This window comes from Neomonachus schauinslandi, chromosome 11 (assembly GCF_002201575.2).
Source record: "Neomonachus schauinslandi chromosome 11, ASM220157v2, whole genome shotgun sequence".
Lineage (NCBI taxonomy): Eukaryota > Metazoa > Chordata > Mammalia > Carnivora > Phocidae > Neomonachus > Neomonachus schauinslandi.
In genome coordinates, this window is record NC_058413.1 from 7,914,268 (window position 1) to 7,933,815 (window position 19,548).

Genomic DNA, 19,548 nt, shown 5'->3' on the forward strand with positions numbered 1-19,548 from the left:
CTTTGAGGTTTTCAGAAATCTGAACAGAATTGCTGTCTCGACTCCATACACCCTATCAGCAAGGAAGGGAGGGTTTTCTTTCCATGAAGATGCGGTCATGTGGGAGCTGGCCTGGGTCCGCCCGTTAGATGGCAGTGACCCCCCGCCTCACCCCCAGGGACCCTTCCACCCCCTGCCACCTCCTCAACTGCCACTCTGCTCCATCACCAGCATTTGGTGACACCTGGCCCGTGTTCCAAGTGCTCGGCATGTTTTACTCCATCTATCTCTCACAACCCCAGGAGGTAGCAAGTATAATTCTCCCCATTTCACAGATAACGTTACTGAGGCACAGAGAGGCTCAGTAATTTGCCCGAGGTGACCCAGCTAAGAATTGGTGGAGAGGGCTTTGGACTCCGGCAGGCAGGCTCCCAGAGGCTGAGCTCTGAGCCCCACTTCATCTTCTCACTCACGTCTGCAGCCCAAGGCGTGCCTGGCCCCACCGGGGCCCAGGGTCCATCCATCCTGGTCCCAATCTGAATCCCACAAATCCCCATGGTTAGTAAGGTGCAGCCCGCAGGGATAAACTGAAAAAATAAAGTATTTGCTGCAAAGCTTTTACTGTGGGCTCTGTGCCTCCCTCAGAGTGCCCAGTAAGAGCACGCACAAATGCACACGCACACCCACATTCATACACGCATGCTCTCACTCACATACACTCACACTCAATGCATACTTTGCTCACACACTCACACACACAAACTCACACACACCTGCACACTCACACATTCATGACACACAACACACTCACATACACACCCAAACATCTGTGCTGACACACTTATACACATCTGCAAGCTCAGTGCATACATATCCTCACACTCACACTTACACACTCATATATTCATACACACCCTCACACGTGTACCCTCACACGCTCATGTGCTCTCACACGATCACACACTCGTGTGCTCACACGCACGCTCACACTCATACACTCGCGTGCTTATACATTTGTGTGCTCACATGCACGAGGGTGTGTTCCCACCACCGCCCACTCCCAGCTGGTTGGTTTGTTCTCAAGCTTCTGACACCACATCAAGTCAGGAGAGCTGATAGATGACTCCCAGCCCGATGCAGGGAGCTGCAGGGGAGGGGTGCCCGTGTGGGCCTCATACCACAGGGAGGGGACAACATCGTCAGCTGAGGCACAAGCTGGAGGGGGCCCCTGCGGGCTCCCAGGCAAGGAGTTACAGATCACTAGAGGATGGGCAGAACATTCCTGATGTCTTGCCTGGACATGGGTCCCTGTCAATGGCATGCCTGAGCCGATTCTGATTTTCTCTGGGTTCTCTTCATTTCCCTTTTTCAATTTAATCTGCATTTGTGGAGAGCTCATGGTATGCCGGGGACCTTGCCACTGCCCTACTGGACACCCTCCAGCTCTCCCAGGTGGGTACTGCTTTATCCCCATTTCACTGGAGAGGCAAAGCAGATCCAGGCCCCTTTGTTCCCAGGTGTTCCCACTGGTACTTCACCTGCTCTCACTGCATGCCAACTCCCTGGTGGGTGCTCCCTGGGGCTCACCCTTCACCTTCTCCATATAGACCCCCCCAACCCATCCACGCATAGAAGGGAGAGAGGAAGGGGTTTCCCATCACTCTGCTCATGGGCCACATTCAGCCCCCCCACCATCACAACCCAGCCAGACTCCAGGCAGGGGAAAAAGGGGCCCCCAGGCAGCCTCCAGGACCTCTGCCAACACAAACGTGGACGACCCAGCAAGGACATACAGGGCTGGGGAGATGCATCATTTCATTTTCAAGGAGACAGCGTATCTTGGATCTTGCCCATGCCCCTGCGAGTCATATAAAATGATAGGATCTTTCTTTTTTTTTTTTTAAAGATTTTATTTATTTATCCGAGAGAGAGAATGAGAGAGAGAGAGCACATGAGAGGGGGGAGGGTCAGAGGGAGAAGCAGACTCCCCACCGAGCAAGGAGTCTGATGCAGGACTCAATCCTGGGACTCCAGGATCATGACCTGAGCTGAAGGCAGTTGCTTAACCCACTGAGCCACCCAGGCGCCCTGATAGGATCTTTCTGAAGGGCAGTATGATCATATATACCAAAAGCCTTTAAAATGTGCATGCATGAGCACATCCTTTAGCACATTAATTCACCTCTAGGAAATGTATCCTAAGGAAATATTTGGATAGGTAAGCAAAGATGTAGGCACAAGAATGCCCATTGCAGCACTGTTTAAAATAGCAAGAAACTGAAAACAGCCCAAGTAGCCAAAAATAGAGAAAAATCTAAATAAATCATAATATCCCCCCAAATTTTTTTTTAAGATTTTATTTTTAAGTAATCTCCAGACCCAAGGTGGAGCTCAAACTCACAACCCAGAGATGAAGAGTCGCACACTCCATCGACTGAGCTGGCCAGGCACTGCCCCCCACACACAAAAATTTTTTAATATAATTCTTGGCATAGATATTCAAATCTATTTAAAACAGGTTATAGTAACTTATTTACATTTTGGTGCCAAATCCATTGAAAATCACTATCAATAAGGAAAAATCTAGGGGCACCTTGACCGGCTCAGTCTGTGGAGCAAGCAACTCTTGATCTCGGCGTCATAGGCTGTAGCCCCACTTTGGGTGTGGAGATTACTTAAAAATAAAATCTTTAAAAAATAAAAATATAGGGGCACCTGGGTGGCTCAGTCGTTAAGCATCTGCCTTCGGCTCAGGTCATGGTCCCAGGGTCCTGGGATCAAGCCCCGCATCGGGCTCCCTGCTCAGTGCAGACCCTGCTTCTCCCTCTCCCTCCACTTGCTGCTTCCCCTGCTTGTGCTGTCAAAAATAAATAAAATCTTTAAAATATATATATATAAAATATAAAGAAAGAAGATAAAGAAAAATCTGGATGTGAATGCATCAAAATGTTAACTAACAAGATTATCTATGAGTAATGCCACCAAAGGTTTTTCATTTTTTCTTTTTTTCCTTTTGTATTTCCTGATTTTTTTTTCTAAAATTAACATTTAATGGGGGCCACCTGGGTGGCTCAGTCAGTTAAGCGTCTGCCTTCCGCTCAGGTCAACATCCCAGGGTCCTGGGATCAAGCCCCACATTGGGCTCCCTGCTCAGTGGGGAGCCTGCTTCTCCCTCTCTCTCTGCTCCTCACCCCTGCTTGTGCTCTCTCTCTCTCTCCCTCAAATAAATAAATAAATATTTTTAAAAAATAAATAAATAGGGGCATCTGGGTGGCTCAGTGGGTTGGGCATCTGCCTTTGGCTCAGGTCATGATCTCCAGGTCCTGGGATCAGGCTTGTGGGGGTGCGGTCCTTGCTCAGCGGGGAGCCTGCTTCTCCCTCTGCCTCTCCAGCCCTCCCTTGTGCTCTCTCTCTCAAACGAATAAATGAAATTTTTAAATAAATAAATAAATAAATTTTATTTAAACAAAATTAATATTCAATGAAGGGGAACTTTTCTTGATCACCTATTTTATTTATTTATTTATTTAATTGACAGAGAGAGAGAGAGAGAGACAGCGAGAGAGGGAACACAAGCAGGGGGAGTGGGAGAGAGAGAAGCAGGCTTCCCGCGGAGCAGGGAGCCCGATGCGGGGCTCGATCCCAGGACCCTGGGATCATGACTTGAGCCGAAGGCAGACACTTAACCGACTGAGCCACCCAGACGGCCCCACCTATACATTATATGTTAGTCTGACAGACATGAAATATGCCCACACAGGACTACAGAAGAACTGGTTAACATCAGTGCCTCTGGTAACGCAGGGCGTGTGGAAGGAAATTTTTTTCACTGTGTGCTCTATTGTAGCCTTTGAATTTTGAATCATGAGTTTATATCTCTTCACAAATGTAAACTAAATTTAAATTTTGAAACAAACAAATAAAGATTTAAGGAGCCTCATTGCCCTTCACAAACCCCATTTTTGTACAGCAGTGAATGTGGAAGGAGACTAGTTATACCAGAGTTGCAAACCCAAATACCTAGAAAGGCCAAGGAGATAAATGAGTGACAGAGCTGGTGTGAGCGATAGGGAGTGGTGGGGACTGTGGCAAACTAGAAAGCAGAGGCCTTCTCTGTGGTGGCAACACGATTCTGCACTGGCTGGTCAGGCCGTGCAGGAAGACTGCCCCGGGGAGCCCTTCCAGTTTTCAATAAAAGTCAAACATCCAGACTTTCATATGCATTTTCTCATTTTAAAACACGTGCTACACCCCCCACCAGAAAAACAAGTCTCTACCTGTGCCTGCAGGTCGCCAGTTTGCAATCCCTACTCCATTACTGTGGATTTTTTATTTTTAGATTTTATTTATTTATTTGACAGAGAGAGAGACAGCAAGAGAGGGAACACAAGCAGGGGGAGTGGGAGAGGGAGAAGCAGGCTCCCCACTGAGCACAGAGCCCGACTCAATCCGAGGACCCTGGGATCATGATCTGAGCTGAAGGCAGACACTTAACTGAATGAGCCACCCAGGCGCCCCTCTGTGGAATATTCTTATTGAGAGCCCCAGGGAACATTAGGGAGGGGCAACTTGCCCAGAGTCAAACAGTGCTTGCACAGGGCAAGGATGAAAAACTGGCACCCTGACTTCAGTTGCAACAGTGGTTAGTTAACAGTGACTTGTGGGGAGGTGAATGCATAGGGGGGCTGTCAGGACCTCTCGGGGACATCAGCATATTAACAAAGCCAGGGGCACGAGCCTGCTCTCTGAGGCCATTTTTTTTTTTAATATTTATTTATTTGAAAGAGAGAGAGAGCACCAGCGGGAGGGGCAGAGGGAGAGGGAGAGAGAATCTCAAGCAGACTCCATACTGAGTGTGGAGCCCGATGTGGGGCTGGATCTCACGACCCTGAGATCATGACCTGAGCTGAAGCCAAGAGTCCTGTGCTTAACTGACTGAACCACCCAGATGCCCCTCTCTGAGGCCATTTTCCAAGTGGGATAGAGGCCCAGTGCAGAAGGATGAGCCCCTTCCACTCTCCTGATTCCACAACCACATAAGGCTGGCCTTGTCAGAGGCCAACGTCAAGGTGTAGAAGCAGGCTGCCAGATGGCAGGTTCTGATCGCTTGCCTCTGGCCTCCCCACCTCCCCGCCTGTGGCCAGCCCCTCCCCGCCCATTCTGTTGGTTCACACCTGGCCCAGCCTACAACCCAAGTCACAGCTGTCTCCCCTAATGTGTGTCAGGCCACACAGGGCAGAGGAAGGATTCAGCTCAAGGCTGGCTCATTGCCCTGAGCCGCAGCCCTTTCCTCCCCCAACAGGCTTCCCCACCGAGGCCCATCCTCTGAGCCCCAGTTCCTTCACCCATGAAATGAAGCCAAGAAGACCTCTTTCTTAGGGTGAGTTACATAGGATAAAAGGGTAAGGAGACTGAAGATGAGAGACTTTTAGCCATCAAATTAGCAAAGGTTTTTAAATGACAATGTTCAGTGCATAGAATGAAATGGGACATTTTCATATCCTGCTTCTGAGACTATATGCCAGTACAATATTTATGAAAGGTTATTTGAAAGTATATTTCAAAATGTATATCAAAGTATGCCCGGCAAACCATAGAGACAGGACTCAGATGAGTGGTTGCCTTGGGCTGGAGAGTTGAGAGGCAATGGGGCGTGACTGCCAATGGGTAGAGTTGCCCATGGAAGTGAAAAGTGTTCTAAAATTAGACCGCAGTCATGGCTGCACAACTCTGAATATACTAAAAATCACTGAATTGTACTTTAAATGGGCTCTTAAATAATACGTTATATGAGTCTTATCTCAATTGAGCTACTTTTAAATGCACAGATTTGTGTACAAACCTGTTTGTCTCGGCATCATTTATGATAGAAACAAAGTTTTCAACAATCGAAACATCCAGCATTGGGGTAAAATTAAAGCCCGTCTTGGGGCGCCTGGGTGGCTCAGTCCGTTAAGCGGCTGCCTTCGGCTCAGGTCATGATCCTGGGGTCTTGGGATTGAGCCCCACATCCGGCTCCCTGCTCAGCGGAGAGGCTGCTTCTCCCTCTCCATCTGCCTGCCACTCTGCCTACTTGTGCTCTCTCTCTCTCTCTCTGTGTCTAATAAATAAATAAAATCTTAAAAAAAAAAAAATTAAAGCCCATCTTTACATTGGAACTCCTGGGGTTGAAGGAATTCTGGAATCAGCCCACCGGGGTCAAATGCACTTCTAGCTGAGTGACCTCGAGCAAGGTGCTGACCTTCACTGAGGCTCACCTTTCTCATCTCTGAAATGAAGATGATGCTTTTCTCATAAACTAGTTGTGAGGAGTCAGGGAGCTAATCCACGTAGAGTGCTCAGGCCCGTCCCTGCACATCAGAAGACCTCAGTAAATCTCAGTAAATCCTTCGTGACTGAATGACCACAATGTCACATCTGTTCATTCACCAGTTCATCTTAACAGTCATGTGACCCCCTTTAAAAAAAATAAAATGGGGAAGCCTGCAGCTGTTTGGTGAGCTGCTCATGTAACAGTCAGCAACACAGGACTCAGAATTCCAGATGCTTTCCCCTTCTCCTCTTCTCCTGGGAACCTGCTCCTAGGCCCTTCCCTCCTCTCTCACACCTTCAGGATGGGACACAGTTGGATGTGCCCCACGGGACCCCACCTGCCCCTGGGACCTGCCTGCCTTTGCCCGGACTTCAGCATCTCTAGGTTCATGTCTTCCGGGTACCTCCCCCAGTAAGAGGCAAACCTCAAGATAGGAAGGTCCACCATGAGATGCCCCCACGGGGTAATATGGGAAGAGAAGGCCTGGAGACAGACACCTAGAGTGGTACTATCCAGGCAACCCTGGGGTAGGGTTCTCTGCACTATACAAAGAGCTCTGACCCGGGTGCCCACAAAGATGCTGGGACCACAGTGGCCCTGTGGCACCAACCACCTAGCTGGGATCGCAGAGCTGGAGCGGGGCCACACTGATCACTCTGAGCAGCACGAATATGGGCGGCTCCCCTCACTCGGTCCCTCGCATACAGGCACCAAGCTCTGCCCAGCTGGCCTCTCTCTAAGGGCCCGGCCCTCCTCCTGCTCTTCACCCGATGAGCTTCCAGAGGGGAGGCCGTGATCCAGGTCTAAGGCATCCCTGGACACAGTGATTGGTCCACCGTGGACACATGACCTAAGTGCATCCAATCAGAGTACATCTTCGCATTTCCCTCGGGAATGCTACAACCAAGACTCTCTTCATCACCCTATTTCAGTGCATAGCCCCGGAGCACCCAGCACCCACCCTGGGGCCAAAAGGAAAATCCTCCAGGATACAACCCCAAGAAAACAGAATAAAAAGTTTCAGACTGAGAAACTGGGTCCTGATCATGTGTTTGTGTACAGATCAGGCCTTGCCTGGGTCTCCCCCTGCAAAGTATAGTTGTAAGGGCCTAAAAATCCCACTCTGCTGAAGTAAGTTTAGGTTCTATTACTTACAACCAAGAGAATTCTAAAGGATACATGGCAGAGCTGTCCGAATACACAGGTGGGATGATTGTTTGGCCCCCCTGCTGCTCAGGCTAAAAGTCAAGGACAAAGGGTATGGTCTTACCCAGAAGGGTCTGCCCTGCCCCTCCTGAGGCCCCAGGCCCCCCCCGGCTGAGAATTTGCCCCAAGCCCTCTGCCCTGCACACCCTCCTCACACACACAGATGACACACAGCACTGGATGGACTTTTATTTTAAAGTCAAAGGCACAGCCTGGATGGGCTGAGGCAGTGACTGTGGATGCCCAGCCCAGACCCTCAAGGCCCTGCCCCCAGCCAGAGGCAGCTGTGCCAAGGGGGGTTGGGAGGGGGGGAGAAGGGGCCTCCCCTTATAGGGGTCGCCTACTTCCTTCCTTTGCCCCAAACAGGGGAGAAGCAGGTGACATAAAGTGAGGCAGAAATGCTTCAGAGGCCTCTCCTTGAACCCCCCCCCCCCCCCCCAGCACAGGTCTTTGGTGGACGTAATTGCACACAGTCCATAAAGTGACAGCTAGAGGGGCGCTCCCTCCCAAGAGCAGGGCCTCAGGGGAGGGCAGGGGAGAGGTCCCAGTTTCTCCCCGTGGCAACTCAGTGCGGAGAATGGAGAAACGGGGGAGGAGCCCTTCGGGTGGAGCAGCCCCCTGGGGGAGAAGTGCCTTCTGCCAGATGAGGCATGGTCTTGGCAGAGGCCCCTCCCTCCCTGCATCTCTAACTCTATCTGGTAAGACATAAAAAATTCTCTGCTTATAAAAATACTTCTGCTCTGTCTGGGAGTGGGGTGGGGGGGAAGGGGAGGGAAGGGCAATCCCTGGGGATGGGGCGGGGCCGATACCGAGGCTCCCAGGTCACAGCCCCTATGGGGGGAAGGAGGGGTCGCTGTGGCGGGGGCTAGGAGGGCGGCATGGGGCCGTTGGCTCGTCTGGGGGCTCCCTTGGCGGCGGGGGCCCTGCCCGGGGCGGTGGGCGCGGGGGAGACGCGGCGGGAGGTGGCGGCGCTCCGCAGCTTCTGTTTCCGCCGCTTGGCCAGCGGCGCGTTCTCCACGCTCTTCAGGAAGAAGCCCTCGCGCTTGCCCCGGTTGAAGGCCTGCACGAGAGTAGGAGGTGAGGGCCCCACCACCACCCGCCGGGCCTCGAATTCCAGATCCTAGCTTTAACCCCATCCCGGATCCTCCCTCCCATCCCACTAGGTCAAGGCCAACAGGTCGTTGGCCTCCAGACTCCCCAAAGGTCAGGGTGACCACCGACCAGAGGCCAGGACTCAGTCACCTCACCTTTATGGGCTCGGAGGGCGTCGCCTCCTGGAGGCCCCGCCTCCCCAGCCCCGCCTCCCGCGGGCCCCGCCCCTCACCATGAAAGTGGCGTTGAGCCCGGAGCGCACAGCTGGCCCCGAGGACTCCAGCACGTCGGGTGTCCGGAGTGGGGGCGAGGAGCGGGCGCTGCCGTCCTGCAGCCATGAGCTGCCCCGCAGCCCCTCGAGCTTCAGCCGCTTGGCGGGGTCCACCGTCAGGAGCCCTGGAGGCAGGGCAGGGAAGGGTTGAGGAGGGGCGAGCGTGGAGGCTGCGCCCCAGAGAGATCCCAACAGCCCCACTCTCCTCCCTGACCAGTCCCCCAGACCAAACACCTAACCCACTGAGGACCCCTGCCCCACCTTGACCCCATGGCCGCCCCCCTCGGTAACACCTCCCACCCCCCCACTCCGCACCTCGGACCAGCTCCTTGGCTTCCTCAGACACGCCCTGCCAGGCCTCCCGGTCAAGAGAGAAGCGCCCCTCGCGGATCTTGCACATGATCTCTGCCGCCTGGCTCTGCCCACCCTGGCCTGAGGCCCCGTGGAGGGGGACCGGCCCCGACACGTGCATGTTCTGGGGGGGGGAGGGGGTGGGGGGGGGGGAGTGAGAACGGTCCAGACTGCAGGGCCAAGACAGGCCAGGAGGCTGACTTAGCCCACCCACAGAACCATTCACCCTCTCCACGAGGGTAACTCCTGAGGCCCATGCATCATGATGTTGACCTCCAACCCCTAATACTCGGGGGCCCTGACCCCAGCACCTAAGCAACCCTGCCTCTGTATTAGGACGACCCCTAAACCCAGCCTCAGAGCAAACCCTGCCACCCCCACCAAGATGACCCCTGTCCTCTGCCTCGGGGGTTGTCCCTGCTGGCCCGCATCAGGAAACCCTCTGGCCCCAGGCTGGAGGCACCCCGAACCGTCCCGGGGACCCCGTCTCATACCAGAATGACACCGAGGCTCCAGAGGTCGCAGGACTCGTCGTAGCCCTGCTGCGCCAACAGCTCGGGAGCTGCATACTGCAGCGTGAAGCAGGGCGTCTGCATGGGCCCCGCGGGGCTCTGCGGGCGCAGCCGCGCGAACCCAAAGTCGATGATCTTCACGGGGGCTCCGGGCGTGTCATCGGCGTACAGAATGTTCTGTGAGGACGACGGGGCGGCCGTCAGAGACTAGCCCTCCGCACCTCAGCCCTCCCCGGCTGCCCAAGCCCCACGCCCACCTCGGGCTTGAGGTCCCGATGCACCACGCCCGCCTCCTCGTGCATGAAGCTCACTGCCGACACGAGGCTGCGCAGGATCTGGCTCGCTTCGGACTCGCTGAAGTGCCGCTTCTTGCGGATGTGCTCCAGCAGCTCCCCGCCCCGCAGCAGCTCCAGAACCAGGTACGTGTGCAGCTGCGGGGCGGAGCGGCAGGCCTAGGTCACCACCTGGGTCAAGGTCCGACCTACCTACCGACCTCCCCGGTCCAATCCACACCGGGCCCCACCCACTGACCAGGCCCCGCCCCTAGCCTCAGTCCCCGCCTCTCTTGGAGCCCGGAACTCAAGACCACCCGAAAACCACCCTTAGGCCCCACGTCCTTCTGGGCCTCCGCCCCTTTGCCACCTTAAATCCTAGCCCCCTCCACGTCTTCCTCAAATTCTGTTCCCTTGGCCATCCTCAGCTCCGCCTTCCGATCCTCCTGCCCTACTCCACTCAAATCCCACCTCTCTGGCCTGCCACATCCCTCAGCGCCCCCACCCACCCAGTCCTCAGGCCCCTCCTCCTGCCTGCCTCCCCGCCCACCACACCCCCACCCCCCACCCCCAACCCCCCCCCACCGGCCCGCCGCCCTCCAAGAGCAGCCTCCTGAGTCCCTGCGTTGTGCCCCAGCCCAAGAAAGGGTCACCTGGTCGTGATGCACGTCATGCAACTTCACCACGTTTGGGTGCGACTGGCAAAGCCGTAGGGCGGCCACTTCTCGCTGCGTGTTCTCCTCCAGCCTGCGGGCAAGGCAGGCGCGGTCAGTTGGGCCGACCTCCGGCCCCGCCTCCCGGAGCCGTCTTCGCCCGGCCCCGCCCAGCCCGGGCCCGCCCACCTGCGGCTGAGGATCTTGACCGCGAACTCCTGGCCACTCTGGCGCTGGCGACAGCGGCGACACACGGAGAAGCTGCCCTGGCCGAGCGCGGGCTCCCGCAGGTCCAGCTCGTACTGCTGGAAGAAGGGCGAGTCCTGGCGGCGAAGGGGGTGCGTCAGAGATCCTACCAGGGAGCCCCTCCAAACCTCACCGTGGTCACACCATGGGCGCCTGCTGAAGCCAGGTCTGGAATCCGCGAGCCCAGACACCCCAGAATCAACTCCCCACCCGGGCCCCACCCACCTGCATCATGGCGCTCCTGGCCACCGCTGCCCGGCCAGGCCGGTCTCCAGCGCCAGATGCTTCCAGCACATCCGTCATCATCACCGCGTTGTTATGGTCAAACAGGATGGAGGGCGCCACGAAGGAGTATCCCTGCGGGGTGGAGGGGGGTGGAGGGGGCTTATGGGCATAGGGGCTACAGGTGCATATGGAGTCCCTGCAGGGGCATATGGAGTGAGTCCCTGGAAGGCCCAGGCCCAGTGAGGGGCAGGGCTCAGAGGAAGACCCTGGACCAGAGTGGGTGGGGGAGGACGTTGCTTTGGTATGCTGGTGCACACAGGTGGGTGGACATTTCATTCCACCTTGTTCTATGATCACTTGGGTTCATGTCCCCCCACCAGTCTGCGACTCCACCGTTCTCACCACAGTAAACCCCCCACCCTGAGTGCCAAGGGCATCATCTAGCACAGTGCAGTGACCCAGAAAACGATGGACCCAAGGCATGAAAGGGCTGTGGCCTGGCATCACACACACTTAGCTTATGAGAATTCAAATCCACCCACTGAATACAAAAAGTCTTTATGCCTTCATCTCAAACCAAACATTGGCCTCCTCTGCAAGGGGGGGCTACTGAGGAAATACAAAGAGGCAATTCAAGGGATTCTTAAGGGTAAGTTTAACGACGAATTGTTTTCTCCTAAAAACACAGCCCCACTGTGCACAAGAACGCAGACTCCACACTTGTCTGTTAGGTTCATCGATCTGTCCCCGGGGCCCAGATCCGTGCCGGGCACATTGTAGTCACTCAATACATATTCTTGAATCATTAAATGAATGAATGAGGGGCGCCTGGGTAGCTCAGTCAGTTGGGAGTCCAATTTTTGGTTTCAGCTCAGGTCATGATATCGGGGTGGTGGGATCCAAGCCCTACATCAGGCTCCAGGCTCAGTGGGGAGTCTGCTGGAGATTCTCTCTCCCTCTCCCTCTCCCCCCCACCCCCAGCCCAGGCTTGTGCACTCTCTCTCTCTAAAATAAGTCTTTAAAAAAATAATAAAATAGTTAAATAAAAATTAAAATAAAAAAAATAAATGAATGAATGAAAGTAACCACTGATTCACAAGAAAGAACTTTCTCAGAACTGTGAGATAATGGGGGCGCCTGGGTGGTGCAGTCAGTAAAGCATCGGACTCTTGGTTTCAGCTCAGGTTATGATCTCGGGGTGGTAGGATCGAGCCCTGCATCAGGCTCCACGGTCAGCATGGAGTCTGCTTTAGACTCCCTCCCTCTGCCTCTGCCCTCCCCCCACCCACTCTCTTGCTCTCTAAAATAAATTAATAAATCGGTGGAGGGCTGTTCCAACACAGCCATCACTTGGGAGAGCCTCACAGGGGGGCTGACCCATCTACACTTGCTATTGGCCTGTTCTTATTTCATATTTATGGACCATATCCTACAGGCCAGGCCCCCACACTGGGCAATTAAACGTAATCCCTGCCTTCTGGGAGCTTCCAGACCAGGGGAGGCAGTCCCAGTAAGGCAGTTAGGATACAACCTGACACGGTGCCACCTCCAGAGGACCAATGCACAAGGAGAGGGCAACCCAGGACCAGAGCGGCGGGGAGGAATTCACACAGGAGCAGCATCACACAAGGAGGTTCACTTGAAAGGTGAGTGGGAGTGCCAGGTGGGCAGCTATGGGAAGGTCCTCCAGGTGGAGGGAATTGCATGTGCAAAGGCACAGATGTGTGCTCTGGAACCTCTGAGCTGTTCATAGGTGGTAGAGTACCAAGTGGGACAACAGTGAGCACTGAGGCTAGGGCACTGAGCAAGGACCGCATCACGCAGGGCCCTGAATGCCGAGCAGTTTGACCTTGCCCAACAGGCCTAAGCTTCTAAAACTGAGTGGAGGGGGCCTGTGCTTCCACACATGTGATATGATTTGCCAAGGGACACGCAAAGCCACAGTATAAACATGGCATCTCTTTCTAGTTATCCACTTAACCAAATGGATAGTTAAAACAGTATCTTTACATTACAGTAAAGATATATGGAGTAGAAGGGAAGTTATCATGAAATGTAAAGATAAACCATGTAATTCAAAGACGAGCCCTGCCGTGGCAGTCTGTGTGACTGACAACTCCAGGTATCCCACCAGTGGACAGGGTCTGGGGGGGGATGCTGAGTCCTGATCAGAACACAGGGCCTATGCAGGGCCATGAGTCAGCCCCGGTCCAGGGTGGCAGCAGCATCATCCTGTCTCCATGGCACCTGCAGTTCGGTGAGCTCTCACTCACCTGGAAGATGCGAGGGTCCCCAGGCGGGGGGCTGCCAGGGGGTGAGTAGACAGGCTCCAGCCGAGTAAATTCTTCTGCAAAGTTGCCCACATCTAGCTCTGAGCGGATCTGGGGTCGGAATGGGGCTGGAATTTTCCTGGCAGCCAGAGCAGCCCAATCCAGACCCTGGAGAAATGGAATGAGAGATTGGGGGTGAAGGGCAGGAAGTGAAAACCCCTGTCCCCTCAGGCCACCCTGACTGGGCAGCTCCTCTTCAGTGAGGCAAGGGTCTCTCTGGCATTTGGCTGGAAAGCTGTTCTCCCTGCCTCCCTGGCTTCTGTTTTTCTCCCTTTGATAAGAGAATCCCTATTTCCCTTAGAGAATCATCTCTCCACTACACTCAGTCAATTCTGGGACTTTTGTTAGCATTGGCATGCAAAACAAATCTCTTTCTCCAACTGGACTTAAATCTGGAAGGACATGGGCCTGGAACTGCTGGGGACCCCCTCGGGGTCTAATGATGAAGTCCCCATGGAGAACACCCAAGAGAAAAAGAAAGAAATTCTTTTTTTTTTTTTTTTAAAGATTTTATTTATTTATTTGAGAGAGAGAGAATGAGAGACAGAGAGCCTGAGAGGGAAGAGGGTCAGAGGGAGAAGCAGACCCCCTGCCGAGCAGGGAGCCCGATGCGGGACTCGATCCCAGGACTCCAGGATCATGACCTGAGCCGAAGGCAGTCGCTTAACCAACTGAGCCACCCAGGCGCCCCAAAAGAAAGAAATTCTTAAAAACATAAATCTAACACCTGGATGCAGCCTTGCCTGAGGTCAGACCACTCTTCCTCGGACTTTTCACATACGGGAACTAAAACATGCCTTTTTAAGTTTAAGTTAGGATGGCAGAGTCTGTTTGTTGCCTGCCCAACTTCTATATTCCCCGTCTTCCTTAGTACCATAGCCCCAGTGTTATCACAGGAAGCAATCAATGTACACAATTAAAAGCCAGTATTTAACAAACTTCCTTGCACTTAGGGGTGACCCATAACCTGTAAGTAAAAATTGTGAGAATCCAGAGAAAGAACCTCAAGAGGAGGGTGAACAGTTGGCATGTGTCCATTTTGCCCTTCCCCTCCTTTCTCCTCTTGATTTCTGCCTAGATGACAGCCTAAATGGCAAGTGCTCCAGCAGCCATTTTGGACCACGAGGCAACCCTGGGGCTGGAGGCCACATGCTAAGAATGGAGGAGAGTTAAAAAAAAAACGAAGAAAGGAGCTTGTATTCATGAAAACACCACAGCAGCCCTGGCCCGCCAACCTTTTATATGAGAACAGAAATAAAAAAAAATAAACCTCTATCTTGTTTAGACCACTGTTCACTCCGCTCTCTCTTCTTAGCAGCCAATCTCTCTATTCCAGGGACATCACCATTTTGAGTAGGACTTTTTGTCACTTGCAGCCAAGATGCCTGACTTGGTCTCAAAGGCCCCGGGTCTGGTACCAGGACCTCAGCATTGCTATCACCAAAGGGGCTGTCTTGAGAGCAGGGGGACTGCAGGGAACACCCCTTCTGAGCATCAGCCCTCGAAGACCTTAGGGACTCTCCAGTATGACTGCTGGTCAACCGACTCCCAGAACCCAGGGCTTGGCATGCACGCAGGGTGGGTTTGAGGAATCCGCTTAAGGAAAGGGACACTGCCCAGCCCCTTCCCCCACCAAGGGACAACTTCACCACAAAGACTTAGATTCCTGTCTCAGAAAGCATCTCCAAGGGACCGTGGTGGGAAGATTGGAGATAGCACTCATAGCAAGAGTAACCGAGTGCCTGGCCCACAATAAGTGCCCATAAATGGGCACTTCCGTGACGATGTCAGACAAGTGGCTAATCTGATGCCCACAAGTAAACAGAACACAGCAGTGAAGTGCACAGGCTTCAAATCATCCAGACCTGGGCTTGGATCTGAGCCCCATCACGTCCTGGCTGTGTGACCTTGGGCAAATGACTTAACCTCTCTGAACTTCAGTTTCCCCATCAGAATGCTTCTGCAGGTTACATGAAATGATGCAAGCAAAGAGCCAACACACAGCAGGCGTTCACTGGTACGGGGTCCCGCGAGGCAACGACACTGGCCACGCACAGCGCCCGAGCCAGCGAGCTCTCACAAGGAAACAGAATTCACCCTGCACCGCACTCTAATCTGTGCGTGCTCTTAACAACTGAACAAAACCCAAGCGACCGACCAACTGCCCATCTGAATGACAGGCACACAGAGAATGCTGGAACAAAGAACAAAATGCCTGGGTGGGTGCGGAGAGCCCTAAGTGTGACTTTTAGTACTGATGTGAGCCAACAGGAGACCTGCAATCGATCCCCAGCTCTACACCATTTCCTGTGCCATCCGGAGCAGGTCGCCTCCCTTCTCTGAACCTGTCCAGTGAAAGGACCAACGAAGGCATTCTCAAGTCCCTGCCAGCCCTGACAGTCAGTGAACCTACAATTCTTTCCCCCAGGAACACTCCTTCCAAGTTGCACCAGAGATGGAGAAGACAAACCCGCTTTATCTGGCGGTTTTTCTAAGTCAGGTGAAATCAGCTGGTCTCAGATCATCCCTCCAGGGTCCCCCAACCCAGAGCAGCGGCCCCGTCTGGGTAGCGTGCGGAGAGCTGTGGCGGGGAGTCAGGAACCTCACCTGGAAGAAGGGGTGGTTCCTGACTTCCTGCGCCCCCTGGGGCCCCGCGCCCAGCCGCTTCTTGGGGTCCTTGCAAAGCAGCCGCCGCAGCAGGTCCTGTGCCACAGGCCCGATCCGGGGGGGGAAGGGAGGGGAGCACTTCAGGATCCGTCTGGGAGGATTGGGGGGGCGTCAGGGGCAGCGAGCCCCCTCCCCAACCCTGCCCAGGCCCCTCCCTGCCCCCCCTTCTTGTCCAGCCCCGCTCACCGGGACACCTCTGCCTGCGTGTTCCTCTCGCCCTCCAGTGTGAAGGGCGAGGCCCCGGTCAGCAGTTCGAAGAGCAGGATGCCCAGGCTCCACCAGTCCACCGCCTGCCGGGGCAGAGCCAGGGTGAGGGCCTGTGGCCACCCCTACCTCACCCCACCGCCACTCCCCACCCACTCCCCTGCGAACCCACCTTGCCATGCCCCGACTTGCTGCGGATAATTTCGGGGGCCATGTACTCGATAGTGCCACAGAAGGAGAAGGTTCGTTCTTTCTGGGAGGGCAAGAGGACCCATTTGGACACCCAGCAGTCCCCAAGGCTCAGAGTAGGACTCGCTGGACTTGTGAGGGTTGGAACAGGGGGGCAGTGCCTCCTGAAGGCAGGGCCTGGACCTGTTTACCTCTGCGTGGCCAAAACGCAGAGCCAGGCACGGAGCAGGAGACAGGAAGGCGGAGGCTTGCATGGGGGTGCAGGAGGCAGGGAGAGTGCCCCTCGCTCACCTCCTCCGTCAGGAACTCCTTGCTAAGCCCGAAGTCTGTGAGGACGATGTGGCCCTCGGAGTCAAGCAGCACGTTCTCCAGCTTCAGATCTCGGTAGATGATACCCAGCTGGTGGGAGCGAGAGCAGTGCTGAGCCTTCCTCCCCGACATCCCCACCTCCTACGGCTCGTGCCCAGGCACCAAGACCCAGCTCGGGATAAGGGGAGCCCCCTAGAGAAGGGGTCTCCGGTGCAGCAGTGGGCCCAGACACTGGGCCATCAGATGGCAAAAGCCATTTCCAATGTAAAAGCAAGGAAGGAGGACACCATGGGAACAGGCCCCAAGGCCCCAGAGGGAAGGAGAGCCTGTGTGAAGAGTCCCATTGCAAGAAGGCCTTGGGAGCCAAGGCATGAGGTCTCCATTTGAGGAAGTTCTGCGAGCGTGGCCCCGGGAGGCAGTCCCGAGTTCCCTGTCGGAGGAAAGCCCCTCTGAGGGGGTGCCACAGGGGGGCGGGGGGGGGGGGGGGAGACCCCTCCCCAGGCAGCGCTAAGGCCTTCCTTCCAGATGCGTCCAGGCCCGGCCCCCACCAAGACCACCCAAGAGAAAGCGCTTCAAGGCTGCCATGTTTGGAGGCCCCTCAGTGCCCGTGGCAAGAGCCCGGAGGCCGGGTCCTCACCCACCTTGTGCAGGTGCTCCAGGGCCAGCACGATCTCGCCCCCATACACGCGCACCTCGGCCTCTTTGAAGTGCTGGCGCTGGTAGAGGTGGGTGAACATCTCGCCTCCACTCACATAGTCTGGGGGGTGGAATGGGGGTTGGGACGCAACGCCGACCGAGCGGCCCCACCTGCCTCCATGGCCCCCAAGGTCGGTAGGTGCCCGCCCTTACCCAGGATGAGGTGCAGCTTGGCGTCCGTCTGGAAGGCGTAGTGCAGCGTAACCAGGAAGGGTGCCTGGCGCACCAGCTCCAGCACGGAGCGCTCGGTGCGTGTGTGTTCCTGCGTCTTGGCGCGCTGCACCAGGGCTGCCTTACGCAGCACCTTCATAGCATACAGCTTCCCTGCATCGTGCCCGACTGCTTTCCGCACCAGGAACACCTTCCCGTAGGCTGTGGGAGCAGTGAGCGAGCGGAGGGGTAGACCGTGAGCGGAAGGGTGGTGCGGACTGGTGGGGGCGGGGGCGGGGGCGATGCCAACCCAGAGGGTGTGCACACTGGGGGAAGGAGCTGGAGTGAGAGGCAAGGGTGCAAAAGGCTGACACAGCCTTCTCAGGAAAAGGTGTACACAGCCCCGGAGGGCCCACAAAAGCGGGGAGGAGATGTGCAAACCAGGCTGGAAGACGTGCAACTCCTGGAAGCTTGCCATGCAGGGTGGGGGCAGAACATGGGCAGAGCTGGGGCAGATCAGACAGATGCAGGGGGATGCAAAGTGGACGGGGGAGGGATGTGCAAACCCAGGCCGGGGACTTGCAAAGCTGGGAGTGAGCAAAGCAGGAGACCAGGCTCGCATATGGAGGTGTGCAAATCCCTCGGGAGGGCTGCAAGCCCTGGAGGGTGTTGGCAAATCCCGGAGGACCTTGCAGGGAGGAGCAACAGAATGTGGAGCGGTGCTAGGAGTAGGCATGTCCCTGGGACTGGGCATGCAAACCCTGGCAGGGCAGGGCGGGGCAGGCAAGGCGGGCCCTGCTGGGAAAGGGTGGGGGGCATCGCCGGAGGCCTGGCCCAGGCCCAGGAGGGTGCGCCGCCGAGAGGCCCAGCGCACCAGGCTCGGGACACCTGCCCCGGGGGTGGGGGTCCTCACCTCCCGTGCCCAGCACCTTGAGCAGCTCGAAGTTCTCGACGCTCACCTTCTCCTCGTGCCCGGTCAGGTTGGCTGTGGGCACAGGAGGCGAATGAGCCCGGCCAGTGCATGCCCCCCTCCCGGCCCAGCCCCGGCGGCCCTCACCCGGCCCCGCGCCCCCTGGCCGCCCCCCGCCCCACCTTCGGTGATCCGCAGCTCCACGGCGCAGCCCTCGTCCTCGTCCTCGTCCCCCATGGCGTGCGGGTGGCCGGGGGCCCGCGCGGCTCTGCTCCCGGGCGGCGCCGGTTACATGGCGGCTCCGGCCGGGGCGGGCGCTTCCTGGTGCCGCCTCCGGGGGCCGAGGCGGGCGCCGGCGCCGCCTCCCGCTCCCCGCCCCGCGCGGCCTGAGTCAGGCGGCTGGAACGTGACAGCGCCGGGCGGCGGGTGGGCGCGTGGGGGCGGCCCGGCTCCCTCGGGCGCGCGCGGCCGGCAGCAGGGCTGTGCACTCCGGGACCCCGTGCGACCCTCCTGGGGACCTGGGAACACCCTTTGGGAGCCGCATCTGGGGTCCGGGGAGAACCTGGAGCTTCTACTGGGTGGCCACTCCCGAGCCAGGTGTCTGCCCGGGTGCCCGCCGAAGCCAGCGGGGATGAGACACGGGAGCCCGCGCCCCAAGGGGGCTGGGGGGGGGGCACCGAGGCGCTTTGGAGCCGCCCCCTCCAGGGTGCCAGGCCGAAGGGCAGCCATGCATCTCTGTCCAATTCTTAGCCGCCAGCCAAAGTGAGGGATTTCATAGAGATCTCAATTCACTCACTCAGTTTTGATCACTCCTTGACCAGGACAAAGAGGGGGAGGGGATGTGCAGGTTTCCTTGACAGCCTGAAGCCTCAGGGCTACCCTTTTCCAGGTGCTGCCCTGGAGGCCTCTGCCCAGCACCTCTCACTCAAGTGTGGACTTGCCTGTGCAGGGGAGGGCCTGGGGGCTCAGGGGC

At 56.2% G+C, this 19,548-nt stretch overlaps 1 protein-coding gene across 3 annotated transcripts; it reads right to left on the bottom strand.

Annotated features, from left to right (window-relative positions):
• Window positions 1-7,680: 7,680 nt before the first annotated feature.
• RPS6KA4 (ribosomal protein S6 kinase A4) lies at window positions 7,681-18,885 on the bottom strand. 3 transcript variants are annotated; one of them, XM_044919863.1, is made up of 17 exons: window positions 18,758-18,885; window positions 18,579-18,650; window positions 17,669-17,887; window positions 17,461-17,576; window positions 16,802-16,909; window positions 16,494-16,574; window positions 16,304-16,407; window positions 16,058-16,208; window positions 13,394-13,558; window positions 11,121-11,252; window positions 10,839-10,951; window positions 10,650-10,743; window positions 9,982-10,155; window positions 9,707-9,901; window positions 9,177-9,336; window positions 8,823-8,986; window positions 7,681-8,558 (listed from the first exon to the last, which is right to left on the bottom strand). In XM_044919863.1, exons 1-17 carry the CDS (start codon window positions 18,810-18,812, stop codon window positions 8,364-8,366), a joined length of 2,298 nt encoding a protein of 765 aa, XP_044775798.1. In that variant the 5' UTR covers window positions 18,813-18,885; the 3' UTR covers window positions 7,681-8,363. The 3 variants fall into 3 exon arrangements, with proteins under 3 accessions (XP_044775798.1, XP_044775797.1, XP_021540675.2); XM_044919862.1 differs by having other exon boundaries at window positions 10,839-10,954; XM_021685000.2 differs by having other exon boundaries at window positions 10,839-10,972.
• Window positions 18,886-19,548: the final 663 nt, after the last annotated feature.

Bases quoted from the DNA above. Each gene is read 5' to 3' on its own strand.
- RPS6KA4 (XM_021685000.2), bottom strand. From the start codon at position 18,812: ATGGGGGACGAGGACGAGGACGAGGGCTGCGCCGTGGAGCTGCGGATC. The intron at 16,910-17,460 runs GTGGGTGAGGAC...CGCTCCCACCAG, and splicing joins CCCTGGAGCACCTGCACAAG to CTGGGTATCATCTACCGAGA. The intron at 9,902-9,981 runs GTGGGCGTGGGG...TCGTCCTCACAG, and splicing joins ATCGGGACCTCAAGCCCGAG to AACATTCTGTACGCCGATGA.